The sequence below is a fragment of the Myotis brandtii genome, unplaced genomic scaffold (genome assembly GCF_000412655.1).
Source record: "Myotis brandtii unplaced genomic scaffold, ASM41265v1 scaffold657, whole genome shotgun sequence".
NCBI lineage: Eukaryota > Metazoa > Chordata > Mammalia > Chiroptera > Vespertilionidae > Myotis > Myotis brandtii.
This window is the reverse complement of record NW_005370552.1, coordinates 1,839,388-1,862,932: the sequence shown is the minus strand read 5'-3', so window position 1 is coordinate 1,862,932 and position 23,545 is coordinate 1,839,388. Positions and strand designations below refer to the sequence as shown.

The 23,545-nt window shown below is 37.7% G+C and overlaps 1 protein-coding gene across 1 annotated transcript in view; it reads left to right on the top strand.

Annotated features, from left to right (window-relative positions):
* Positions 1-23,545, top strand: part of MED14 (mediator complex subunit 14) — a 62,587-nt gene that overhangs the window by 6,307 nt on the left and 32,735 nt on the right. Inside the window, exons 3-13 of the mRNA XM_005880887.2 lie at positions 1,226-1,331; positions 7,170-7,343; positions 7,969-8,098; positions 8,532-8,660; positions 8,980-9,087; positions 9,615-9,747; positions 10,549-10,699; positions 11,147-11,258; positions 17,835-17,960; positions 19,988-20,066; positions 22,142-22,301. Coding sequence (XP_005880949.2) covers positions 1,226-1,331; positions 7,170-7,343; positions 7,969-8,098; positions 8,532-8,660; positions 8,980-9,087; positions 9,615-9,747; positions 10,549-10,699; positions 11,147-11,258; positions 17,835-17,960; positions 19,988-20,066; positions 22,142-22,301 — 1,408 coding nt within the window. The remainder of the gene's footprint in view (positions 1-1,225; positions 1,332-7,169; positions 7,344-7,968; positions 8,099-8,531; positions 8,661-8,979; positions 9,088-9,614; positions 9,748-10,548; positions 10,700-11,146; positions 11,259-17,834; positions 17,961-19,987; positions 20,067-22,141; positions 22,302-23,545) is intronic.

Genomic DNA, 23,545 nt, shown 5'->3' with positions numbered 1-23,545 from the left:
ATTTCAGAGAGGAAGGGAGAGGGAGAGAGAGAGAAACATCAATGATGAGAGAGAATCATGGATCAGCTGCTTCCTGCACGCCCCTCATGGGGATCAAGCACACAACCCAGGCATGTGCCCTGACTGGGAATTGAACCGTGATCCCCTGGTTCATAGGTCAAGACTCAACCCCTGAGCCACACTGTTCGGGCATATGTGTGCTCTTGATAGGAGCTAGACTCTATAGTCTTCAGTCAGGATTATACTTCAGCAAAAATTTCATTTTGGTGCATTGTACCATAGTATTGGTATTGGCGAGATGCAGAGCTATGGATTGGATCTGCAGGTCATTGAACAGCTGTACTAAGATTAACAGGTCAGAATCCAATTGGAGAGAGGTTGGTGTGCTGTTTGGGTCCTGTCATTGGTCCTGGCCTGTTGAATATGTTTTCAGTGTCTTAGGTAAACCATGGGAGGTATGATTGTCAGTTCTGTAGATGACATGCAGTTGAGAGGTCTAGCTTACTAACACATTGATTGACAACATAAAGCCTTTCATTAAGCTTTAAAGACTCTATAAGGAGATGATAAAAACAGTGATGAATAAGTATTGAGAGAAAAAGGATTGTAGTAGGTATAGAATAAAAATAGATATGGACAGATCTAGCTTTTACTTTTAGTACTCAACTTACTTTCTTTGCTTGGCTAATTTAATATCTAAGTTTATCATTGAAATTCGTTTGGTAAAGAGTTGCATGGCTAAATTCTTTTATTATTTAATTTTTTAAGTTGTGCCCTTGCTTTTGTAGGAATAATACAGTTGCAAGCTCTATTTCAATTCTTTCCTCTTACCAAAAGGCTACTAATGCATAACTCATAATTTCAATTATAAAATTTCTAATTCCTAACTTGGTCCCCTATGTAACCCAGTTAATTTCTATATAGTAACTTTATATCTGTGAATTTACTATATTTTAGCAAACAACTTTTATTGCAGTATAAAATTAATTTTTAAATGTGATTTATTGCTAAAACATTCTTTTGGATTTATGACAGATAATAAAGCATATGCAGGTGGTATATAAAATATAACAATAATTTATATGTATTTAGGTAAATATTTTAAGTGGTTCATTTTGTTGTAATGGTTTTAAACAAAGATTGAGTCATACTTTAGCTCAGATTAAATAAACTGAAGTTCTCTTTTAAATATGCTAATTTATTAAGAATTGTTTTATTTTTATAGGAAAATAGAAATAGTACAGTTTGCTAGCCGGACACGTCAACTCTTTGTGCGATTACTAGCTTTAGTGAAATGGGCTAATAATGCTGGCAAAGTGGAAAAATGTGCGGTGAGTTAAACTTTTATTTTACATAAAATAACTTTGTGGAATGTTAACTTACAATAGACTCTCATTTTAGCTTTAACTTATATATGCTGATTTGTTTTGAGAAACATTACTTATGTGAATAATATTTCTGATGATAATGTATAATGTATGTCTGTAGCAGCTGAGTATTTGCTTATGGACAGAAAGAAAACTAGGCAATATCTGGAGACATCATTAAGCTAGAAGATATTAATGAAGAGACTTTAGATGGAGGGAATGGTTAGCTTATATTTGTATGGTTCCTTGGTTTGCAAAGTACTCCCTTATATTTTGCCTGTTGATTCTTGACAACCCTGTGTGACAGAGTCAGTATTTCTTATTTTACAAATGAGGAAACAATAAGTTTCCTAGAAGTTAAGTGGCTTCTTCAAGGTCACAGAGCTGATAACAGCATATATCTGTTTATTCGTCTACTCATTCTCCAAACATTTATTGAGCACAGGTTATGGGATTTGGTGGGTGGAGACTTGAATGAGGAGGCACAGTCCCCGCCCTCAAGAAGCTCATAGTATTTGGACTCTTTAAAAAAAATATGTTTTATTGATTTTCTACAGAGAGGAAGGGAGAGGGATAGAGAGTTAGAAACATCGAGGAGAGAGAAACATTGATCAGCCGCCTCCTGCAGGCCCTCACTGGGGATGTGCCCGCAACCAAGGTACATGCCCTTGACCGGAATCGAACCTGGGACCCTTGAGTCCGCAGGCCGACGTTCTATCCACTGAGCCAAACCGGTTCTGGCAGTATTTGGACTCTTGAATAATGCTTTGGAATTCAAAGGACTGACGTGCAGTGAAGTGGACCAAAGATGCTAAAAATATTGTCCATTGATATGATTGGGGAATAAAAGTTTGTAGACAGAAAGTCTTTTGTACACTGTAAAACACCATTGAAAGAATAATGCTTTACATTATTATAAGTGTTATAAATACTTAAACGGGTTTATTCCAAGCTTATTTATCAGAAATTTTACACTTCATTTCATTGTTTTGGAAATTTGGGCACCAAGTCTAAATAAATCTATTTTGGCCAAAGTGAAGAAGCATGGTATAGTATTTCTGAAAAACAGAAGGTTTCTTTTCAATAATTAGTTAATTTGGGGTAATCTTTTCTTAAAGATGTTCAAACTTTCAGTGAAAAGTTAGGTGTTACTAAAGTATATCAAATCCAAGTGTTCAATTGTTCAAAAACGTGTTAAATCCTAAATTATACCATGGGTAGTTAAGTTACTTGTTTGATACTGAGTTGTGCTTCAATAACATATCCAACATAAACCAAAACTCTTGGTTTTGATATTGAGCCATATTGCATTCATCTTTCATTAATTCATAGTATAGTATTCTGTTATTTTTTTTGAATTGGCTATTCAAATAAGTCATTCTGATAAAGTCTCATTGGATTTATATTGTTTTCATTTTGTGACTGTAGATATAGATGTGTTTATGTCAAAGATAAAGTCCATCAGCTGGAGAATTAGAGGATTATTCGTGTTTTGACACTTCTGTGTCTTTAGAGATGCTTGATATGAATAGATCATGATCTTTAGCCCTGTCAGACATATTACATGTGTAACTGAGTGTATAAATACACAGTTTAGTCTGACTAATGTTTTATCTAAGAAAAAGAGAAATATCTCTTGTTTTCTTAGAGGTATTTAAAAAAAACAACAGCTTTATTGAAATGTAGTTTACATATCATGCCATCCACCCATTTAAAATGCACAATTCAGTGGTTTTTAGTATACGTATTCACAGGTACGTGCAACCATCACTGCGGTCAATTTTAGAACATTTTCATCACTTCAAAAATTAAACCGTTGCCCTTTTAGCTATCATCCCCAAGTACCTGCCCCTAGCCCCCAGCAAGCAATACTCTGCTATCTCTATAGATTTGCCTATTCTGAACATTTCATATAATTGAAATCATCACATGTGGTCTTTTGTGACTGGCTTCTTTTACCAAGCATAATGTTTTCAAGATTCACTCATAGTGTAGCATGTACTAGTACTTCATTGTTTGTTGTGGCTGAATTGTATGGTTTTTGTTTGTCCACTCATCAGTTAATGGGCATGTAGGTTATTTCCAGTTTGTGGCTATTACGAATAATGTTGCTATAAACATTCATGTACAAGCTTCTGTGTGGACATATGTTTTCATTTCTCTTGGGTATATACCTGAGGGCTCCACTCTCTCCATGCCGACACTTGTTCTTGTGGGACATTTTGATTCTAGCTGTCCTAGTAGGTGTGACAGAGCATCTCATTGTGGTTTTGTTTGCATTTCTTTGATGACTAATGGTGTTGAACATCTTTTCATGTGCCTTTGGCTATTTGTATATTTTTCTTAGACAAATGTCTATTTGGTGCTCAGTTAAATTTTAAAGGAAGATTATTAGCCATATTAACAGCTGATAGGTGAGTACTTAAAAGAAAAAAACGAACATGCTGATCATTAGGGACTGACATAAAGTCACTAATAAGTTACTCAAAACTAAAGTTTTAATCTTTATTTATTTGACTTCTAAGACAAAGGAGTATAGCTGAAGTTAGTATATTTTGAGTTGAGCAAGGTGGTTTAGAGTGTTTCATTAATTACCTATGTTTAAGGTAGAGGGACTTGGGCTGGATAAACTGTGGCACCCCATTAGGGTTGAGGCAGGTCTTTGTTATTCTTTGGCCTTGGCTTTGGCCTGATAAGCATTTTTAGTGTCCGGAGTAAAGGGAAAATTGGGATGACCTAAATCTGAGTAAAAACCAGTTCAGAAGTTCAAAGAAAGCAAGATTAAAAATGGTTTTAAATATGTTAAAATCAGACACATTCTAGTCCTGCATTAAGTTGGGATGGAAAAGCAGATCTTGCTTGTTAGAGATTCATAAAGATTCATGTACAAAAGATTAAGGCCTTTTAGTTAACTCCAAGCTTGCTGTGTTTTAGCAATGGCTTCTAATAAAGAAGTTAGTGTCGGTGGCATTGATAGAAATCCATTTTACTAGTGTGGGGGCGCAAAAAAAAATGTTCCTCCCATCTTTCTAAGTTCTTCTGATTAGGCGAAAAATCAAATTAACATGAGACAGATTAATAGGAGAAAATGTCCAAGTTTCTTAATATGTACCTATGGAGGTTACATAATGCTATGAGACTGGGCAGTGAGGCTTATATGCTATTTTGGACTAAGGAGAGGGAGGCAGGGTCTGGTATTTCAGAGAGAGAAAGCAGGCAATTTACAGGTAGCTGAGAAAGAGCAAACATGTGGTAAGCATTCTTGCTGGGCCACCCAGAAACAATGGGACACAGAGGGGAGCCCAACAAACAGGCTTTGCTAGATTCCTCTCTGTCTGCCACATTTAATCTCTATTATGATGCTAAGGTGATGCTCCCTTCCTCTAAACAGGCTTTGCCATCTGAATTCCTTTAGACAGGTAAGGAGGAGGGGCAAAGGTTCTTTCTGAGTCTTGTTTCTTAAAAATAACCAGCTTAAAATAGCCCCCAAAGTATATGTTGGGATGGCAAACCTTTGGTCCCTTTCACTAGTCATAGAAGGTAGCACTTGTACTGCTGGGCTTTGCTGGTCTAATAGTTAGAAGAAACATTTTTGGTTCCAGAGTCTCTGATTGACTGACTTTCTTTGGGCAAGTGTCTTAACTTAAGCCTCAGTTTTCTTATCTCTAAGCTGATGGTGATTGTGAGTGTGGAAATGCTGAGAAAATGTAGGGCATGATGTATAAATTCTGGATGCCATATTTTAAGTTGGCTACTGATACACAAGCATTTGCAGGTACTGGGACAAGGATGGTGAGTCCGGAATTTGGAGATGTGAAGGCTAATTGAAGTGACATGGAATGGTTAGCTCGAAAATAGGTTGGACTTCCCCAATTTGAAGGGCATGAGAGACTAAGTTTTGTTCCAGAATAGAAGTAGAAGATAGAAGTTTCAAGGAAATAGATTTCAGCTTTGTGATGAGCTCTAGAGCCCAGATGCCCTTGTGAAATGCACTGAGTTAGGGAACTGATGGGAAGTATTGGGCATGAAGTTGACCTAGATCTCATAATGAGCAATGTTTATTGAGTGTTTTATATGTTCTAGGCACTGTTCCAAAGGTTTCATATGCATTAACTCTTTTTTTGTTGTTGTTAATCCTCACCGGAGGATATTTTCCCCGTGATCTTTAGAGAGTGGAAGGGAAGGGGAGAGACAAAGAGAGAAACATCGATTGGTTGCCCCCTGCACTTGCCACGACCAGGGCTGGGGATGAAGGCTGCAACTGAGGTACGTGCCCTTGACCGGAACTGAACCTGGGACCGATACTCTATCTACTGAGCCAAACCAGCTAGGGCCGCATTAACTCTTAATCCTCAGAACAACCTCATGAGGTTGGAAGTCATCTCCATTTCACAGATGAAAAAACTGAGGCACAGAGGGATTAAATAATTTATCCAAGTTTATAGGGTCAGTTAAGTTACAGAGTTAACACTGAGATCAAGGTAGTCTGGGTCCAGGAGTCCACACTTCATTGCCAACAAAAATTTTAACTGAAAGTCTTTTTATTTTTTAAAATATATTTTATTGTTTTTTTTACAGAGGGGAGGGGAGAGGGATAGAGAGTTAGAAACATCGATGAGAGAGAAACATCGATCAGCTGCCTCCTGCACCCCTACTGGGGCCCGCAACCAAGGCACATGTCCTTGACCGGAATCGAACCTGTGACCCTTCAGTCTGCAGGCTGATGCTCTATCCACTGAGCCACACCGGTTAGGGCTAACTGAAAGTCTTTTTAAAAGAAAGGGTTTATTAGGCCATTGCTAGCAAAAAAAAAAAAAAAAAGGAGGAGAAGAAGACTGTCTGGGGCATGGAGTCTAAACCACCAGCAGCATGGCTAGGTAGGAAAGACAGACATGTCCGTCCTCCTGGAGTTTTGCCAGTGGCTTCATACAGCAAGTTGGGGGTCGGGGAGATGTAAGCCATTCTGAAAGGCTTTACATTCGCTATAGACAAAGCGGGTGGGAGAAGGTGTAGCAGGGCTAATTCCATGACTATTTAAAGCTCATGTGTCAACAAGAAGAGGGGGCTCCTGGGGTTCAAGGTGCCTGGCTCTTCTCTCTTTCTAGATAATCTCTGAAATAGCCACCTGGCAGTTAATTTAATAATGCAGACCTGCACTGAGGAGTCTGAGCAGTCTTTTGTTGGTTTTGCACTGCACCTAACTGATTGACCCCCTTTTGTCTCTTCCTTCCACCCTCTGGCCTTCTGTAATTGAATTTAGGACATCCAGAATTTTCTCCTTGTCACCAACCAGCTCCAGAAGTCTGTAAGAGTAGTAAAAAGGATTTTAATCTATTTATGTTTTCTAACGTGATAATTGTGTATCTGGAATGTTAAGGATGAAGAAACGAATTAAATTAATAGAAGATTATTGTTTTCAAAAAGATACTGGGGGAAATTATTTTTTAATAATTTCTTTTTTTGATCCTCACCCAAGGATATATTTTGTTTTTAATTGATTTGAGAGAGAGAGGAAGGGAAGAGAGAGCTACATCGATGTGGGAGAGAAACGTCAATCAGCTGCCTCCCATAGCTTCCCGACCAGGGACCGAATGCACCACCTTTTGGTGCACTGGACGACGCTCTAACCAACTGAGCCACACCAGCCAGGGCTGGAAATTTTTTGAAGAAATACTTTGTAATAGCAAATACCTATATTAATTCCCCTTGAAGTTTACTTTGAAATGAATCAGTGATATTTGAAGTGAAAAGTTGCTAGTTGCCAAGGAAGCTTAATTAATCCATTTACCCTTTGCTTTAAAGATGATCTCCAGCTTTTTAGACCAACAAGCCATCTTGTTTGTGGACACTGCTGACCGCTTGGCCTCGTTAGCTAGAGATGCGCTGGTCCATGCGCGCCTACCTAGTTTTGCCATCCCATATGCCATTGATGTATTGACTACTGGGTCTTACCCACGGCTGCCAACCTGCATTAGGGTAAGTACATTCTCTCCTACCAACCCTGTTCTTAAAAGCTGAAGGCTTTGGCATTGGATCTACTATATTATTAAGTAAACTACCAAAAACTTTCATACTTTTAAAACAAATATTTATTTGTTTTTTCCTGTATAACTAAGATTGTGTTTTGTTTAAATAAATTGGGGTCAGAATGTGAGTAGCTATGAAAATGGGTGGATCATTTTTTTTCGGTGAGGGAGAACAGATATGCAGGTGTAACTTACATCTATTTCTGTTATGAAAATACTGCATGCTGGTTGCTTTGGGGAAGTGTTTTAAGAAGTTTACTATGCTGGTTTTTGACTGCCTTAGTAGTATTGTATTTTATACTTCTAAGTGGTGGACGTCATCTCGTGACATTAAGTTGGTTTCATAAATAGAACACGAAGAAGATCATGTTGCATGACCATCTTAGCTGAGTGACTGGTGGAATCACGTGGCACTCTAATGCATGAGAGTAAAGGTCACTATTATTGGGTGTAGAAGGCAGGAATGAGTGTTAAGATTCTCTTGGGTAAAGTAAGAAAATACTACGTTAAGAAGACACAGCTAAAAATTACGCCTCTTTGTACATTATTTTAAAATCACTTAAATTTTTTTGAAGGACAAAATTATTCCTCCAGACCCAATTACCAAAACTGAGAAACAAGCCACCCTTCACCAGCTGAACCAGATTCTTAGACATCGGCTTGTAACCACCGATCTTCCTCCTCAATTAGCAAATCTTACAGTTGGTATGTACCTGAAGGCTCTTGTTTTAAGAATTGACTTGTTGGAAATATTTTTTTAAAGCTTTTGGGATTTTATTAAAAGAAATATCATTATGAGGTTTTGCCCTACAATTCTGATGGTGTTTGAATCTGTGACTGGTCAGCCCTGTCATTTCTCTTTTATTACCTGGAAATACAGTGCTGGTGTTTGAAGCTGACAGGTGGGTGAGATCACCTTTGTTCCTTGATGCCAGAAGAGTTGCCTTTGGTTTCTTAATGGCCCAGAACCTGGCTACTGCTTATGCAGGAACCACTGAATTGTTTGAACATTTGTGAAAAAACATTCAATCTATTTAAAATTTCTTATAAGCAAGACTAAGGTTCTGGGTTAGCAAAGAGCTGCTTACTTTTTTTTCTTTTTTTTAGCAAAGTAGACTTACTCTTCTTCTTTTAAAAGCAAATGGCCGGGTGAAGTTTCGAGTTGAAGGAGAATTTGAAGCCACCTTGACTGTAATGGGAGATGATCCTGATGTTCCATGGCGTCTGCTCAAGCTAGAAATTCTAGTAGAGGATAAGGAAACAGGAGGTAAATCATAAATCTGGATTGAAGTCCTAAGTATTGATTTAAATGTTTGAGTTTTTTAAATCATTGAAACAGTTTGGCAGAATAATAAATGTGTTTAGCAATTTATCCTGTAATTTGAAGCAGATTTCACGATAATCATAATTACCTACTGACCTTAGAGATTTCGGTGCCTAAGTATAATGTTCTCTAGTTTCCATAGATAGTTTCAATTCTTTTTTAAAAATTTATTATTAGTTAATATATTCTTCCATAGTTGGTACTATGACATGATCTGTACGCTTTTCTGATTAACCACTTTGTTTTCTCCTGTGAATGGAAGATGGACGAGCCTTGGTTCATAGCATGCAAATCAACTTTATCCATCAGCTGGTACAATCTAGGCTCTTTGCTGATGAGAAACCTCTTCAGGACATGTACAATTGCCTGCGTATCCTTCTGGAATTTGAGACACATGTTTATAAGGAATTTGTGTCTCCTTCTCACCTCCACATTTCCATCTGCCCCTCATCTCAAACTGTAGCAGCTTAAGCTCTCCCCATCCACTTTGTTGGGTAGAAATAGGGCTGGGGAAACTAGTCAATGTGAAGAATAGTAATCGGTAGTAAACCAAGTTGTAAATTTGCTGTTGACTTTGCGGGTAAAAACAGAAAATGATGAATTAGAAGTAGTACTATTTGGAGAAAAAATATTGGTCTACCCATATTCTCTAAACTATAATGAATTAAGGGGCAACTAAATGGTTTGTTTATATTGGATCAAAATTAAATATACATTTTTCTAAAACTATGCCACAAATTATACCACTTTTTAGGATAAGTCATTGGCGAACTGTAATTCCAGAAATTTCTGTCAGAACCAGTTTTTAGGACTAGAGCTTTTGTTAAATGAAGTTTGCTTGTACTTCATTGGCTGTTGTAGTGATATGTATTATATTTGCTTAACGAGATCCATCAGATTCTTTTTGCTTGTCACTTCAGTTAGAAGTGCTACATTCCCAAACTCTGATGTTAATCCGGGAGCGGTGGGGAGACCTTGTGCAGGTGGAAAGGTATCATCCTGGGAAGTGCCTCTCCCTCTCCGTTTGGAAGTAAGTAAAGTTGGTTCTGGTGGGTTCCAGCTCTGACTGTAATTACTCTTTTTGTTTCTCTTTTTCTCTCGTACATCTGATGCACTATATACTGATAGCTGTGTGCCTCTGGCAATATGATTTTGTATAGTGAGGTCCCATGGTATCCTAGAAACTATAGAGGACATCCATAATTGACAGCTTTCTTAGAATGTGGCATGTTTGAAATACGTAGACATCTATCTGTTTGTATTAAGACTTTTCTTAAAGAGTTAGGTGACTCTGGGCTCAAAGCAGATTGCTAAAAGACTTAGATTATTGGATATTGTTTTAAAAACAAACCTGCTTGCTTATCACAGTTTTACACTTTGAATTGCTCCTTTTAAAATCTTTTTGGGGGAGGGTTTCGGGAAAAATTAGTATCGAGCTGCTTACAGTCCCAATTTCCTATTCGAACTTTGCTTGATCCCCATTTTCTGTAAAGGAATCAGAGATGAATAGATATCACTTAAAATACAGGTTGTTCTATTTTGGGATTTTTTTTTATTTGTATGCATGTGTTTTATTTTTAAATTCTGTGTCTGGGGTTTTTTTGTTTGTGGGTTTTTTTGTGGGTTTTTTTTTTTTTTTTTGGATGCAGTAAATCAAATATTGTGTTTGATTACAGAATAGCTGTCTTCCCAATATTAATGTATTCCCTCCACAAACAGTGAGGGCCTGCCATGTTCTGGCCTCTGGCTCAGACACACAATGGATTGCCTCTATTTCATCCCAAAAGTTAACAGGCGTTGTTGAAAAAAATTGTATATTTTTTCTCTTTAGTCAACAGATTCTTGGGAGAAAAACAGGGACGGCATCTGTTCACAAAGTTACAATTAAAATCGATGAGAATGATGGCTCGAAGCCTTTACAGATTTTTCATGATCCTCCTTTGCCAGCTTCTGATTCCAAATTAGTAGAAAAAGCCATGAAGGTAGATATCTCAATATATTTTAATATTGGTTTAATTAAATTAATATAATGTAGCTTATCATTTATACTTAAACTTTTAGTGTAAATTCTTTAAATTACCTAATTGTTCCTAGAACCCTTTATGGAACTTGTTTTAAATGACTGTTATGCTTCTGCAGTTTTAAAGATGTTCTTTCATATTTTGTAATTTTGATCAGGTCATCATTTTGTTTTTAAGGTCATTTAATCTCTATGATAACTGATACATATAGTATCTTGATCTATACTCATCAAAATGTTACCTGTAGTCTTTAAGCTACCAGTACCACATGGTTATTTTTTTACTTTAAGTTTGTGCTTAATCATTATGATTCTAAAAGGAAATATCTTGAAGCACAATAATCTATTCAAGCTTTAAAGTAAAAATGTTTAAATTGCACATGTGATTCTGTTGTTCTTGTCTATGCAGATTGATCACTTATCAATAGAAAAACTCCTGATTGACAGCGTTCGTGCACGAGCGCATCAGAAGCTCCAGGAACTGAAGACCATTCTTAGAGGCTACAATGCCAATGAAAACTGTAGGTTCTTTTAAATAGGCATCTTTGTCTTTCTTTTGTTTAAATTAGTATTCACTTTTATTTTCTGAAGGGTCTGTCTTAGTGTGACTTCTTTCCTGATATATAGGTTTTGTTGTGAAGGCTGGACATTTTTGCATTTTAACTTGTGATCTGCCCAGCTTGTCCTAACTGTCCCCTTATTTTCTTTCTATTTAGCTTGGCCTTATTTGAAATGTATGCATATTGACCCTCCTTAAAACTCTTTTTTTTCCTATTGAAATTGAAGCTATTTTAACATCTTAATATGAATTTTATTTCTCTTAGGTTTTCTTCTAAGGTTAAGGCAGCTTTGCAAATGTTTATACTATAGTTATAAAATGGGCCTCTTTGAAGCAGAATGTATGCTTTGTCTTTTAAAACATTTTTTGAATTGTTAATACTTTAACAGGGTTCAAAATAAGAAATACAGATAGACACACCGTGAAAAATCTTCCAGTTACCTAGTAGATTCAGAGCTTTAGGGGGACAGTCCGTCATTTAGAAAGTAAGTACTTTTCGTTCTAGGAATATAGCTTCACAGTATCATTATGGGCATATTTACTATCCCTGCCCCAGTTGTTTTTGGCTGTGGCTACCTTGTACCCACAGTGAGCAGCCTTTAAGTGAGATGATGTTGGTGAAGTGCCATATAAATAAGAAGTCCTCATAGCGCTAGTAGCAAAGGTACTGCGTTTCATTATCACAGAGCCCACATCAACCCATTATACTTAAAAAGGCAGCTTCTTAGGTACAGACTAGTCACACTGGAATGGAACTGCTTTGGTGAAGTAGAGAAAGACACTGCCTGAAGAAAAGACAAAGTCAGGAAAATAAATGTGTATTTAGAACACAAATTTCCAAGGAAGGTGAAAAAGAGGATCTAAGACAAGCTAAAAGAGGAAGAGTAGCTCAACTTAAAAATGCAAATGTGGGCCTTAAAGAAGGGTGTGCCAGGCATCTAGCGAATGTAGTTGTTCCATCTACTTTGAGGGGGTATGTCCTTTAACCCCATCAAGGTTTAGCATTAGATTTCTCAAGTCTTAATAATTTAAATTTAATTATAAGATGTAGTGTAAGTTGCACCCCCCCCCCCATTTTAATCCCTCAAGCAATGTTACTAAATACAGACCTAAAATTTATGATTGGAAAGCATAATTAAAACTCTCATTGGACCCTCCTTTTTGTTTTTTTCACTGCTTTATTGAGATATAATTCACTCATTCAGTGTTTTTTTAAAATATTCAAAGAGTTGTGCAACCATCACCACAATCTAATTTTAGAACATTTTAATCATCCCCGAAAGAAACCATGTACTCATTAGCAGTCACTCCCCCATTCACCCCTCCCACCAGCTCCCTGGCAACCACTAATCTGTTTCTGTCTATAGAATTGCCTTCCAGGAAATTTCAGAGTAATATCATATACAGCAGGTCCTCAAATAAGCCGGTCCACCATATTGTTCAATGTTGTTTTGTTAAAACGTTGCTGAGATGCCATAGGAACCAAACTCTTGTTTATTATCAATTAGCCTGTGGTAAAATTGGTTTTATTATATGCTGTTTTGCTTAAAGTCTCAGAACCTATTGATGACATTAAGTGAGGACTTACTGTAATGTATGGTCTTCTGTGTATTTCTGTTAGCAGAATGTTTTTGAGGTTTGTCCATATTATGGCATGTTTCAGTAGTTCATTTTTATTGTCAAATAACTTATTGTATAGATATACCACATTTGTTTATCCATTCATTGTTGATGAGGTTAGTTTCCACCTTTTTGCCTATAATGAATAATGCTGCTATGAATATGTACAAGTTTTTGTGTGGACCTATGCTTTCATTTCTCTTGGATATATATGTACCTATGAATGGAATGGCTGGGTCATATAGTGACTCTATGTTTTACCTTTTGTCATGTTTAACACCTCTTTTTTATTCCACTAGTACAGTGATGGCAAACCTATGACGCGTGTCAGAGGTGACACGCGAACTCATTTTTTTGGTTGATTTTTCTTTGTTAAATGGCATTTAAATATATAAAATAAATATCAAAAATATGTCTTTGTTTTCCTATGGTTGCAAATATCAAAAAATTTCTATATGGGACACGGCACCAGAGTTAAGTTAGGGTTTTTCAAAATGCTGACACGCCGAGCTCAAAAGGTTCGCCATCACTGCCCTAGTAGCATGTGAGGATTCCAGTTTTCTCCACATCCTCACCAACACTTGTTATTGTCTATCTTTGTTTCTAGCCATCCTGGTGGGTATGAAGTGGTATCTCATAGTGGTTTTGATTTGCATTTTCCTAATGATTGTTGAGCATCTTTTCACTTATCTTTGGAGAAATGTCTATCCAGATCTTTTGCCCATATTATACTTGGATTAATTACCTTTTTATTATTGAGTTATAACAGTTCTTTTTGTAAGTTCCTTTTCATGTATCATGATTTGCAAGAATTTCTTTTCATTCTATGAGTTGTCTTTTCACTTTCTAAATGGTATCGTTTGTAACACAAGTTTTTAATTTGGACAATGTCCAATTTGTCTATTTTTTTCTTTAGTTGCTTGTGCTTTTGGTGTCAAACCTAAAGAATCCATTACTTAACCCAAGGTCATGAAGATGTACCCTTGTGTTTTCTTCTAAGAGTTTTATAGTTTTAGTTCTTACTTTCAGGTAGGGGTCCAACTGAGTTTTTTGTTTGGGGATATGCAGTTGTCCTAGTAAATTTGGTTAAAAAGATGATTTCCCCCCTATTTAATTGTCTGGGCACCCTTGTTGAAGTGCCCCTTTTCTTCTTAATGAAAACTTTTAAAGTATTTTTGCAATCTTAATTTTTTCTAATTTTTCTTATTTCTAGTTTTTCAAAATAGAGAAATTCTAAAATTTCATTTGTTGGGATTGCAGAAAATAGGGGTTTGTGATCTTGTGATAGGCTCTGGTTTACTTTAGTATAGTCTGTAAACAAGACTTAGTAAGTAAAAAAAAACTCAGTATGATTGCCCAGGGGATATTTAAATTACTTTGAAAAATAGACTCTAAGTATGTGTTACATAGGAAGTGCTGTTTGAATAAGTTACGAAGATTTTTCTTTGGCAGCATTTGGTAGCGATGTCACTACTTGAGTTAGTAGCCAGAAGACCTGAGTTCAGCTGCGTGTCTTGAATGATCACAGTCTTCGGGCCCCATTCTCCTCATTTGTAATTAGCGGATGTCCGGGCTCTTCCGGGATCTCTAGAACTCCAGCAAAAGGGTGGTTTCCAAGGCCCAGGTGTCTGTGGAGTCCTCGGTGTTAGAGAAAGGGGCTTGGGGAACTAAGCTTTAGAGGGGAGGGAGGTGCTGGCCGATGGGGTTGGAACTCTCAGTCCTACTTTAATCAGACAGTCCTGGAAATGAGAACCGCCATAGGAAAGGGCCTGCTGACCCACCATCTTAGGACATATGCTTTATCTTGTGTGGTTTTTGTTGTTGTTGTTGTTGTTGTTGTTGTGTGTGTGTGTGTGTGTGTGTTTTTAATATATTTTTATTGATTTCAGAGAGGAAGGGAGAGGGAGAAAGAGATAGAAACATCCATAATGAGAGAGAATCATGGATCAGCTGCCTCCTGCACGCCCCACACTGGGGATCGAGCCCGCAACCCGGGCATGTGCCCTTGACCAGAATCGAACCTGGGACCCTTCAGTCCACAGGCCGACGCTCTATCCACTGAGCCAAACCGGCTAGGGCTTTACCTTGTTTTTTAGATTCATGTTCATGCATTGATACTCCTCATGCAGTCTTACTGGATCCCTTTTTTTAAAGCATGCTTTAGTCAGGTCCTTGGCTGGGACCAGGGCCTGTTCTTGGAATCCCTTTATGCAGCCCTCTATCAGCTGGCTTTTCCTCCAGCGCCTCACTGGGATGATCTGAGGACATGAGTAGCTCGGGGAGGGGAGCAGCTCAAGGAATGGCCAGGAGAAGGCACAGGCGGCGGGTTTTGTATCGCCCAGGTGGCAGTATGGTTTCTTAAGGGGGGGAAGGGGTGGGCAAAGGCTCCGGGAAAGTAGGCAGGGCTTTGGAGAGAACTTTAATAACAGGCAGTGGGAGGCACTGAGGCCGGCTTGCCATGTGGCCCCATTCGCAGCATTGCCTGCCTCTTGAAAGCTGGGGTGCCCCCCTGGGGTTGTGGTCTGTCAGCACTGGAATTGGGGTGTCCGGGTCAGTTCAGAAGCTGTGAAGCACACAGCCATTCCTAAGTGTGCCTGGTTGCTTGTCTTCAGTCTTCACCCTTCACATTACTGTGTGCTGGTGCGTTCCTCATGTTGTCCTCAGTGAATAGCTAGGGAGGAACAAAAGAGGAAATAGGTGTGTGTATCGCTGCCGCAGGCAAAAGTAGTGCGTAGCCCTGGCATCTGGCGCAGCCTGTAATTCTCCCTTCTGTATTGTATTCACAGGTTTCTCCATTTTTGGATAACTTAACACCTGCTGCCTTTAAGTGCTTCGGGCCTTATCTCTTTTATTTTATGGACATGGGTGGTCATAAAATATGTTCAGAGATAGACATCAAAGTATTTTCTATCTTTTGGGCTGTGTTGTATAGTCTACTTTGATCCCCTATCTTTTCAAGAACACTCGGTTTTTATAATTAGATTGAAGTTATCATCCTTATCCCAGTTGTCAGAACTGGTTTTACTCCATTGCTACGCTTCAAAAAATGTTTTTGCTTTAAGGAATACATCTCTACCCCGTTAGGAATTGTAACAGTGCAGATAAGTTTTAAAGTCAGCAACCCTGCTTCAAATCTGTAAGTACTTTTTATTATGTTAACACAGTCATTTCAGCAGAACATGAACTAATTTGTCACACTGTTCTGAATTATAAAATAGTGTAAAGAAATTCCTGTGTGTGCCTTTTTGTTCTGTTTTTTGTTCTATTTTTTGTTTGTTTTTAGGTGAGAGTTCTGCTGGATCTGCTGTTAAACATTTGTATACAGAGATGTACCAGACATACTTGAAAGCAGTTTGTTTTCATCTGACTATATCTCTTTCCATTTTTTTTTTGCTTTATTAATTTGTTTGATAATTTGTATAGATAGTACCAATGGTAACTTCACTCATTTCAATTATTGCAAATTCATAATAAGATGTTTTGGTTTGTCTCTTTGATTCGTAAGGGAATGTACATTGTTAAGCACTTTGCTTTTTAAATCACCTTTGCAAACTTGTCACTTCTTCCTCCTAAGGACCCACGGCATGGACAGCTAGATGTTGTCCTTGTTTAACAGAATAGCACCGAGAAGCCACACCTGATGACAGGCTGGGCCTCCATTTCCGCTCTCCTCACGCTCTGCCTTTTCTCTGTGTTGTAGCCTTAGAGGAAGGTGGCGGCCCGAAGAGCATATTCCTTTCACAGCTCCTGATCTGACCAGCACGCGGTGTGCTCAGTGCTTTGCTCCTTTCTTAGTCTCTTCTGCCAGCTTGTGGGCTGAAGCGGAAAGTTCACTGGGCCTGGTAGAAATACTGACAGACTCCAGAGCAGGGGGCCAGTTCCCGGTCCCTCAGACCGTTGGAGGGCGGACTATAGTTTAAAAAAAACTATGAACAAATTCCTGTGCACACTGCACATATCTTATTTTGAAGTAAAAAAACAAAACGGGAACAAATACAATATTTGTATTTGCATGTGGCCCGCGGGCCGTAGTTTGAGGACCCCTGCTCTAGAGTCTAGAACAAATACATTGGCAGCTTTGGGGATTTGTGTAGAGAAGCTGCCTATGTTCTTATTTTATCTGTAACTTGAAAATGAGGTATAAATAATGAAAAAAATTTTCCTGTATCATCAGTAATGTTCAATAATTCTCACGTGTTGTGTGTTGTTGTTTTTTTAAGCACATGGGCCCTAATTGCCACAAAACCTTTTTTTAAATATATTTTTTATTGCTTTCAGAGAGGAAGGGAATAGAAACATTAGAAACATCAACGATGAGAGAGAATCATTGTTTGGCTACCTCCTGCATGCCCCCCACTGGGGACCGAGCCCGCAACCCAGGCATGTGCCCTTGACTGGAATTGAACCTGGGACCCTTTGGTCCGCAGGCCAATGCTCTATCCACTGAGCCAAACCAGCTAGGGCGCACAAAACCTTTCTTTATGAAGAATGGCATTGAGAATATTTATGCCATAGATGAAACTTCTTTGATTTCCCAAACAACTGATTTGCTTCCCACTATATCAAAGAAAATCCTTAAAAATTAACTTATTGGTCATTACTAAGTGAAAGTAAAACTAGGACCCAGCTCACTGATGGGGTTAAATTTTCCCTAGCTATTTTAATGTTTTTTAAGGCATCTTGGGACTTTTTTGCTATGGTATTTGAGTTGGGCATATTTGTTTCACACCACGTTGAGATTACATTCTTCCTTTTGAGCTCCTAATTGCCTTCATAAATTCCAATTTGCAAAAATCACGTTTTTCTTCTAATAGTCAGGATTGTTTAATAGTTGACTTGTTTCTAGTCTCTGAGATATACTTTTTTTTTTCCGAAATGCTCAGATAGAAATATAATTTTTTAATTCTTAACTGTTCAGCTTCCATAGAGACTGCACTTCCAGCTCTCGTTGTTCCCATCTTGGAGCCCTGTGGTAATTCGGAGTGTCTACACATTTTTGTGGATTTACATTCTGGAATGTTCCAATTGATGCTTTATGGACTTGGTAAGTTAGTAAATGATATAGTCATTCAATGTAAGGAAAAATATTTTTAACAAAAGCAAAATTAAAAATTTCTGCCACTAGATATTGAGAAGAGTGGCATGAGCAGTGTAGAGAGTAGTAGATATGGAAAGAATAACTCGCTGACATCTGTTCCTTGGGGCCCATTTTAGCTCCACTTTGGATTTTCTTGTACCGGAAGTTAAACTTCCAATATGAAGTACATTCATGTTGCTTCTCTTTCGTAAAAGTCATAATGTTGATGGCTGATGTGTTTTAGATGTAACGATTTTACCACTAATAGTTGGGTGACATGAAGATGGCCACAAGGGATTCTCTGTCGTTCTTGGCTATAAACATCTAAGATAACTTGGGGTACAAAATCCTGGAGGAAAAGATTTTTTTCTGGCTTAAATACAGTAGAAATTAAAGTTTGATTTCTTACATGTTCTGTTACTGAGTTGGTGTTCTAAAATGGTGACATACTAGGAACTTAGTGTTTTTGTATTGCTCATGGGACATTGCTCTTGAGTATATTAGCACATTTGCCACTTGAAATTAACATTAAGCTACATAGATTGCTGAAAATAAAAGGTTTTCTAGTTATGCTGTTTGGCGATAAAGATAGATTTTTATACAAGCTGCTCGTGGAGTACTGGCCGCATTACTTTGAATCACATCACATTTGTGATGGCTAAATGATAAGTGACACATTTATGAATTACCTTTTAATTTTGGTTCCAAACCAACCAGGCAATTGTTGTTTGTTCTTAAAAACTTTAACTGTTTTCTTGATTATTAACACAGTACATTCTCATAAGTAAAAACCTAAACATGTAAAAATGAGAGAAGCAGTAAAAAATAGTTTCTCTTGGCCAGGGGTCCTCAAACTTTTTAAACAGGGGGCCAGTTCACTGTCCCTCAGACCGTTGGAGGACCGGACTATAGTTTAAAAAAAAAACGATGAACAAATTCCTATGCACACTGCACATATCTTATTTTGAAGTAAAAAAACAAAACGGGAACAAATACAATATTTGTATTTGCATGTGGCCTGCGGGCCGTAGTTTGAGGACCCCTGCTCTTGGCAATCCTTGTTATTTTAGGATATCAATGCTTATCTTACTCATCTCAGGCGACCATAACAAAGAACCAGAGTGGGCGGCTTAAACAACAGAAATGTATTTTCTCACAGTTCTGAAGGTTGAAAGTCTGAAAGCAGGTGGCCAGCACAGTTGAGTTATGGTCAGGGCTCTCTTCCTGGCTTGCAGACTCCGGCCTTCTCACTTGTCCTCACGTGGCAGGAAGAGGGAGAGAGCAAGCTCTCTGGCCTTTCTTATAAGGGCATTAATCCCATCATGAAGCCCCCAACCTTAACTGAGCCTAGTTATTTCCTGAAGGCCCTGCCTCCAATCACGGGCAGGTAGGGGAATACAGCTCAATCCATAGCAGTGTTCTTTTTCTTTTTCCTGTATTTTTTTTCTTTAGTTGAAATCATTTTATATTTAGCTTTTGGCTCAACATTCTATTATTAGCATTATCTAGTGTCATTAAAAATTCTAAGTGACATTTAGCATGCTAATCTTCAGCCAGCAGCTCTTGTTTATGCCAGAGACCATTTGTGTTTAATAAGTATTACAATGGAATTTTATAGTTGTTCTAATTTTTAAGGATCTTCGTCTAGTAATACTAAGAGCTTTCGATACATATAAGTTAAAAATACCAATTGACATAAGAATTTTGGGAATTAAAATACAGGCAAAGAATTAATTAATGTATTTGTTACTTATTCTTGTTGCAAGTATACATTTTCTATTAATTAGTTGTCTTAACTATAACTCTCCCTAAATGTTAAAGAGGGAAAACAATTTAGGTTAATTTATGCCTAATGATGCATTTAGTTTAGTTTTTTTTTCTAACTCAAAAGTAACATTCCTTTCTGCCTAAAATAATAATTTCATTTAAGTTTTGTGCTATCTAGATATATTGTGTCTTGTACAAGCAATTAATAAAAATGCTTTATTTTTTAGATCAGGCCACTTTGGATGACATGGAGAAGTCTGTGAATGATGATATGAAACGGATTGTTCCTTGGGTTCAACAACTTAAGTAAGCTTAATTATTTAGCTCAATACTAAAAATGGAAACGTTTTTAAAAAATATGTTTTTTATTGATTTCAGAGAGGAAGGGAGAGGGGAAGAGAGATAGAAACATCAATGATGAGGGAGAATCATTGATCGGCTGCCTCCTACACACCCTGCACTGAGGATCGAACCCGAAACCTGGGCACGTGCCCTTGTCCAGAATCAAACCCTGGACCCTTCATTCCGCAGGCTGATGCTCTACCCATTGAGCAAACCGGCTAGGGCAAATGGATACATTTTCTCCATCATTGCTTTTTTTCAAAAAATATATTTTTTTATTTCAGAGAAAAAGGGAGAGGGAGAGAGGGATAGAAACACCATTGGTAAGTGAGAATCATAGATCGGCTGCCTCCTGCACGGGCTCCATTATTGCTCTTGATCGGTCCTTAATGTTTATGACATGAAGCTCGAACATCTTTTAGTACTTACTGGTCGAATCTAAATTCTCTTGGAATATGTCCAGGATGGCAGTGCTTCATATCATATTCCCCTCTAGAGCAAATGTAGGTATGAAGGGCATGACATTCAACTTGCGTTCCTTGCCACATTTTCTCTTACACAAGTACGCTACACAAGGAATTTTATTGTAGCTAGTGTTCTCTGCAATAGTGTCTTATTTGTTCTTATCTAGGAGAATCGTCATGGTATGAATCTACCAGCTGACGCTTTCAAAATAATCATTTCTGCTTCTCTGATAGTGTTGTTCAATTTGTCTCAAAAGCCTTTGAATGCTTCATATTGTGAAACTAAATAAAATTGAAAATGGAGCTAGAGATAATCCTTAAAGGTTTCATTACCACTCTAGTCCACAAAGGTACCGTTATAGCAACTCTAACAAACTCTCTTAAAGTTAATAAATCAACAAAAATTCCAAGAGAGAAACATAAATTTTAGCGATCAAGGGGAAAGCTGGCAAATGGAGAAGGGGTGGGTCTATTGCTTTTCTAGCCTACCTCTTCCCCTTTGGAAGTTTTAGTTGGTAAAAATTCAAACATTTTGATATCAAGTCATTTTTCTCATTAACAGGACATGATTTTGAATGCCAATAGAGATGAAAGCCAATAGAAAGATAATATTACATTTCCCTTTTTTTTTTTTTTTTACATGAGCCTTTGAACGGCTGTTTAGTTTGTATGTGAAAAAATGATAGTCATTACTCTGGGTAACAATTTCTAAAATTTTTGTGGCTTAGCATCATTTTTTTGTGTGTGCATTTTGGCTAAACAAGCAAGGTTTAAATACTTAAATGCTCAATAATTCACAGTTTGCATAACTTAAGGTTATCTGGCAGTTCCAGCCTGCAGAAATATAACTAAAACCAGAAAGCTAAATCCCAAAAGCCTTAAACTCACGTAATTATAAGGAAGGTCCCCTGGCCCTGGCCAGGTGGCTTGGTTGGAGCATCATCCTGGGCACCAAAAGATTGCAGGTTTGATTCCGGGTCACAGCACATACCTAGGTTGTGGGTTCAATCCCTGATTGGGGTGCATACGGGAGGCAACTAATCAATCTTTCCTTCCTTCCCTCCCTCCCTCCCTCCCATCTTTCCTCTTTCTCTCCCCTTTTCCCTTCCTCTCGCTAAAATCAATAAAAACATATGCTCAGATGACAATTAAAAAAAAAATCCTCTGGTTGTCAGTTATTATACTGTTTCGCAAATGATCTTTGATGAATAACCAGTTCGTCACTAATTTATCATGGAACATTAATTTTTTTGAAATAACCATTGAAGTATAATTTGCTTATCATAAAATTCACCCATTTTAAGTGTGCAATTCAGTGACTTGTAGTAAATTTACTGAGGTGTACAACCATAGCCACAATCCAGTTTGAGAACATTTTTTATTATCGCAAAGGTGCTCATTTACAGGCAAGTATGAGCCTACTTTTCATTTCTGTAGATTTTCCTTTTCTGGACATTTCATATAAATGCAGCCATAAAGTCTGTGATTGTTTATGACTGGCTTCTTTCACTTAGCATAATGTTAATCAGAAAATTCTATGATTTTATGATGTGGATTACGTTTTTTAAATTAAAGGTTTTGGCTTGGACAACAGCGTTGCAAACAATCTATAAAACATCTGCCTACAATAAGCACTGAAACATTGCAGCTGTCCAATTACTCAACTCATCCTATTGGAAAACTTTCTAAGAATAAGCTGTTCATTAAACTTACTCGCCTTCCACAATACTACATTGTAAGTATGCAAAAGTGATCCAGTTCAGTAATTCTGTCAGTATCTTGAATGATTTATTGTTTAATTTCATTTGCAAATATATTTTATTGGATAACTGACTTTTGTATAGTGATTCTCAACCCAGGAGGGTAGGGTTGGGGGAGAGAGGAAAATTCTCTCTAAGAAATTACATAATTTGCAGGCAGGCTTGGGGAATATAAGATACTAGAGGCCTGATGCACGAAATTCGTGCAAGGGGCTCGGCCCTCGCAGCCACGGAGGATTGCCTGGGCCCTTGCAGCCCCGGGTTTTTTTCTGAAGGTTTTTCCTGAAGGTCGGCTGTCCGGTCTAATTAGCATATTACATTTTTATTAGTATAGATACCCCCATTTCTCATCCTGGGATCTTTCCTATGGTGAGGCCTAATTTCTGCTTGAAATGAGGCATCTTTGTATAAGAAGAAAAAAATTGAACGCAACTACTGGGAGGGTTTGGAGATGTTGGTGTCAGATAAATTTATTTGGTTTTAATCAAATGTTGACTTGCATAATGCAGCCTTTTAATATGGGTTGGCTGAAGGAGCTTTATTTTCTAATCTTTAATTGTCTGAAGGTATATATATCCACTTTATTGGTTGCATGTACCTTTCAGTGCATAGTAAGATTCTTATTGTTGTATGTATCATAGTTCACCCCTTTTATAGCTGAGGAGTATTCCATGGGATACGTGTGCCACAGTTTGTTTAACCAGTCTCCAGTAGAAAGAATCTGGGTTGTTTCTAGTTTGGGATAATTATCAGTAAAACTGCTATAAGCATTTGCATATAGGTTTTTTGTGAACTTAAATTTTTGTTTCATTTGTATAAGTAACTAGGAGTGGGATTGTTGGGTCATATGATAAGTGTTTAGCTTTATAAGAAACTGCCAAACTTTCCCAACATGGCCAGACCATTGTACATTCTTGCCAGCAACACATGGGAGTTCCAATTGCTCCACACTCTTGCCAGCACTGGATATTGTAATTTTTTTCAAATTGGCCATTCTGATATGTAATGGCATCTTACTGTAGTCTTAATTTACACTGTCCTCATGACTGATGAGGTTTAATATCTTTTCATATGCTTATTTGCCATCCCTATATCTTCTTTGGTGAAGTGTCCATTTTACTTTTAGTTCTTCCATTTCCTCAGGTGTATCAGTGTGATGCTTAGGTGTTGGCCAATATCCTGAAGAGAGTATTTGGGGAGGGGGAGGGGGGGGAGGGGA